At 43.2% G+C, this 3,950-nt stretch overlaps 1 protein-coding gene across 1 annotated transcript; it reads left to right on the forward strand.

Annotated features, from left to right (window-relative positions):
* Window positions 1-1,789: 1,789 nt before the first annotated feature.
* Window positions 1,790-3,814, forward strand: LOC308393373 (uncharacterized protein). The gene is made up of 3 exons (XM_080877087.1): window positions 1,790-1,873; window positions 2,299-2,371; window positions 2,451-3,814. The coding sequence occupies exon 3, from the start codon at window positions 2,459-2,461 to the stop codon at window positions 2,918-2,920; it is 462 nt and encodes a 153-aa protein (XP_080733213.1). The 5' UTR covers window positions 1,790-1,873; window positions 2,299-2,371; window positions 2,451-2,458; the 3' UTR covers window positions 2,921-3,814.
* Window positions 3,815-3,950: the final 136 nt, after the last annotated feature.

Genomic DNA, 3,950 nt, shown 5'->3' on the forward strand with positions numbered 1-3,950 from the left:
GCCTCAGATACTCAACTAATCAAAGTGATGTCATGACAAAACTGAATGACCAAAAAAACACTTTTTTCTCCTTCATTTCTGTCAAACAATGCTGTATGACACGTTTCTCCCGGTTAGTATCATGGTTGCTAGGCAACCTGAACAACGCGACGAAGTTTAGACCGTCCCATTTCACAAGCCTCTCACTTCCGCACTTCTCGTACTTATAGTACGCACCGTACGTAATATGCGTAGTGCGCGTACTTCAAGCGTGTGGTCTCTTAATTGGGACACAGCCAACGACCACCAGCAGAAGGAGCAAGGAAGGACACAGTCAGATATGTTTGTGATGATGTTCATGGTGGTGGATCAGTGATGGTGACCTGAGAGTGAAGCTGTGGATCCCCCTGGTGGACATACAACTTTTCTCTCTCTGTCTTTATTTAGAAGTTTTTGCCACGATAAAAGGGAAAGGGCTTACACCAGTGTATTTTTTGTGTTTTTATGCTTTAAATGATGCTGAATGACTGTTTAATATGATGCTGCTGTGTGTCTGCTCTGAGCTGCCGCATTTGTTTCACACAGTCAGTCTTTTCTGGAGAAATGGAGAATAGAATAGAAAAAAAACTTTATTATCCCACGGATGGGAAATTTGGGGGTCACACGGCTCTTATAGCAAGGGGAATATAAAATATGAAAGGAAGACACAACGTGGTCCTATATACATAAGCAACTGAAGTTCGTATATACAGGTAACAATGTACAGAAATATGTATAGAAAAATTTTACAGAGATATGTATAAAATGTGCAGTGAACAAACAAGCTGATTAGTAAGATAACCAAAAGGATGTTAAACTGTGTTATAGAGTCTGACAACTGCTGGTAAGAATGACCTGCGGTAGCGCTCCTTCTTACACTGTGAGTGTAAAAGTCTACAGCTGAACGAGCTGCTCAGTGCTCGTACAGTCTCATGCAGGGGGTAGGAGGTGTTGTCCATGATGGATGTTAGCTTAAATAACATCCTCTCCTCCCCAACCTGCTCGATGGACTTCAGCGGACAGTCCGGGATAGGACTGTTTAATGTTATTACACAGATTTTATATGAGCTGAAACTGTGATGTAGATTGAATTTAGAGCAGGGTTTAGTTGCTTTTTATGTGTATCAGGTATATGTTATCCTGATGCACATATAAGTCTTCATCTTCATGCTTCAGGATTATTTATCTGGAAAAATAACTCAGTGGAAAAAATTCATGATAGATTACATGAATGTTGTATTTACCTTTGGCTATTACTGAGTGTATAATTGTTTTTTACTGTCTCTGTATCCTGTATATACAATTAATTACACATGCACAAAGCATGAACTGTTTTTATGGGAAAATTACAAGACCAAGCAATATGAAAAAAGTGTACTTAAACAGTGTGACATTATATATTTACTAACATTTGTATATTAGTTATATATTTAATAAATAATTTATAAAGGGGAATCGTAATTTTTTTATATGTTTGATATTAATAAAGTTTAAAACATTAAAAAATAAAAGAGCGGGAAGTGGTGGGCGGGCCCAGTTTGGAAAACACGAATGCGCATGTGCAGTGGGTCAACCAGAACAAGCCCAGTAGGAAGAAGACAAAAGTTCGGCCGCCATTTTGGGGCAGGAGAAGCGGTTCTGCCGAAGGCGGAGTGGGACGGCGCTAACACCGTCTCCGAGTGGAAGCTGTGTTTGGAACACGGAGCTAAAGAAGGAGCTGGAGCCGAGAGGAGGAGCGAGATGAGCGGGCCAGAGATGAGTTAAAGGTCTGAATAACCTCCAGTGTGTTACAGAACGGGACACAGAGGACTGCAGTCCGAGCAGAGAGGTCAGAGGGCGGCAGGCTGGCCTCCAGGTAAGCTCGTTAGTGTGGAGTTACTCCTCTTCCTCACAACTCCCCCCTCACGCCCCTCTTTCTCCTCCCCCTTTCTCTACTCCTCACCTGAAGCCGCCTCCACCTCTTCAGTGAAGTGTCCCTCTGTCGGCTTCACTTTAACTTTATCCAGTTAAGTACCTCTTGAAGGTGGAATTACTCAGCTTTTCATTTTTGTAAAAGTTGTAGCACCTGTGACTGATTTACGGTGGTTTTTAACTTATTTCCAGCTTCTGTCCCTTAGGATTTTGGTGGTTTAAAGTGGTATTACTGAACTGTCAGTGTAGGGTTATGAAGGGTTGTTGCTGATGATCCTTAGGCATTTTAATGTGGTATTAGTAATCCTTTTTAGTGTTTTGTTTTACATAACGCTTGCTGGGTTTGAATCATATTCTGTTTCTCCTCAGAGCTGCTCTATCACTTCCGCCTTAAAATCTACGGCCACACAGCCAGAAGAAGACCTGGAGCAGATTCTCAGAGGTGGGTCTGAACAGGGTGATGGTGCATGTGTTCTCTCAGGTGTTCCCCATGACCGGGTCTGATGTGATTCCTTTTGTAGGTGCCCTAATGGTCCGAGGTCGGGATCTGAGCGACTTTGAGCGCGGCGTCATTGTTGGGGCTCGGATGGCGGGAGTTTCAGTCACCAAGGCCGCCCAGCTTACCGGCGTCTCCATAGGAACAGTGACAAAAGTGACAGCGGCGTACAAGACGCAGGGGAAATCATCGGTGAGCCGTGTGGGGAACTGCGGGCGGCAGCGCTCATTAGGCGAGCACGACGCACGGGCACTGGTGCAGTTTGTGAAGAAGAACCGCAGCGCCACGCTGGCTCAGGTGACGGAGAGCGTGAACGCTGGGCGGAGCCACAGCGTGTCAGCCAGAACGGTCCGCCGCCAGCTACACAGGGAGGGCTACTATAAGGAGGTTACGGTGCCCAGAGTCAGCGCCACAGGAAGCCCAGAGGATTGTGGGAATCGTGAAGCAGAGGGACACTCGGATGACGTTGCCACCACCGTCGATCAGACAAGCTGAACCACATCACAGAGCTAAAAACTGACAGACTTATCGTGTGACAGGAAGAGGAAGTGTGGCCTTAGCTTTAGAATGTCGAGGAACATGTGAGCAGACCCTGGACAGGAGGTGAGAGTGTTAGTTGCACTCTGCTGATCTGACACAAACAACTTCTAGAATGATCCAGTTCGATCTGGTCTTAGTGCTCCTCCCGAGGACTGAAACACACCTGTTCACCTGCGTACACACACACGCTCTAAACATCCAGCTGTGCTGGGGTTAAAGGTCAAACCAAAGAACCACCAGCCTGTGAATCACCCAGTCATGCGAACCATTGATCAATCACAGTGATCAATCCCTCACGCGTGGAAGAAATTCAGTGAAATGCATCTTTATGTTTCAAAATAAAACTTTATTTAAACAAGTTTCCTCTGTCTGTCAGCCTCATAAAAGGTGGTATTACTCATCAGTTGACTTTAATGAAAGTGACTTTTGTAGCCTGATTGGCTGTTAAGGTTGTATTAGATACTTTCACCTTCTTGCATGGAATTGAAGGCTTAAAAGATGATCAGCTGTGAAGATGGAGACACTTTTAATCTGTTCTGTTACTCTGAAGGCTTTTTTAAGATGACCAAGCTAAAGAGGCCACCTGAGCAGGACTTCAGGAACCATGTGAATCACCTCACCATTTAGAGCAATGTCTCAGCCAATGAAAGAAGAAAACATGTTCGATCACTTTGACCTCTCTTGATTGATTTGTGTTTAGTGTAATTAATTTCTTGTTGAGAAAAAGTAAGAGTTCTTCAAAAATGTACAACATCAAAATGCAACTGTTAAAAGAGGAACTATTTATTACGTTTTTAATGTTATAGCAGTTAAAATAGTAAAAACATAATGCAAATATTTACAAACATTAATATTAAAGGACGATATATAACAGAATGAAGTAAAAATAATTATAAAATATAAAATAAATATCAATTTATTTGCTGTTTGCATAGTTGTTTTTTATTGAGGGAACAGGAAACCACGTGGCGTAATCACGCAGAGT

The sequence above is a fragment of the Rhamphochromis sp. 'chilingali' genome (genome assembly GCF_963969265.1).
Source record: "Rhamphochromis sp. 'chilingali' genome assembly, chromosome: 3".
NCBI lineage: Eukaryota > Metazoa > Chordata > Actinopteri > Cichliformes > Cichlidae > Rhamphochromis > Rhamphochromis sp. 'chilingali'.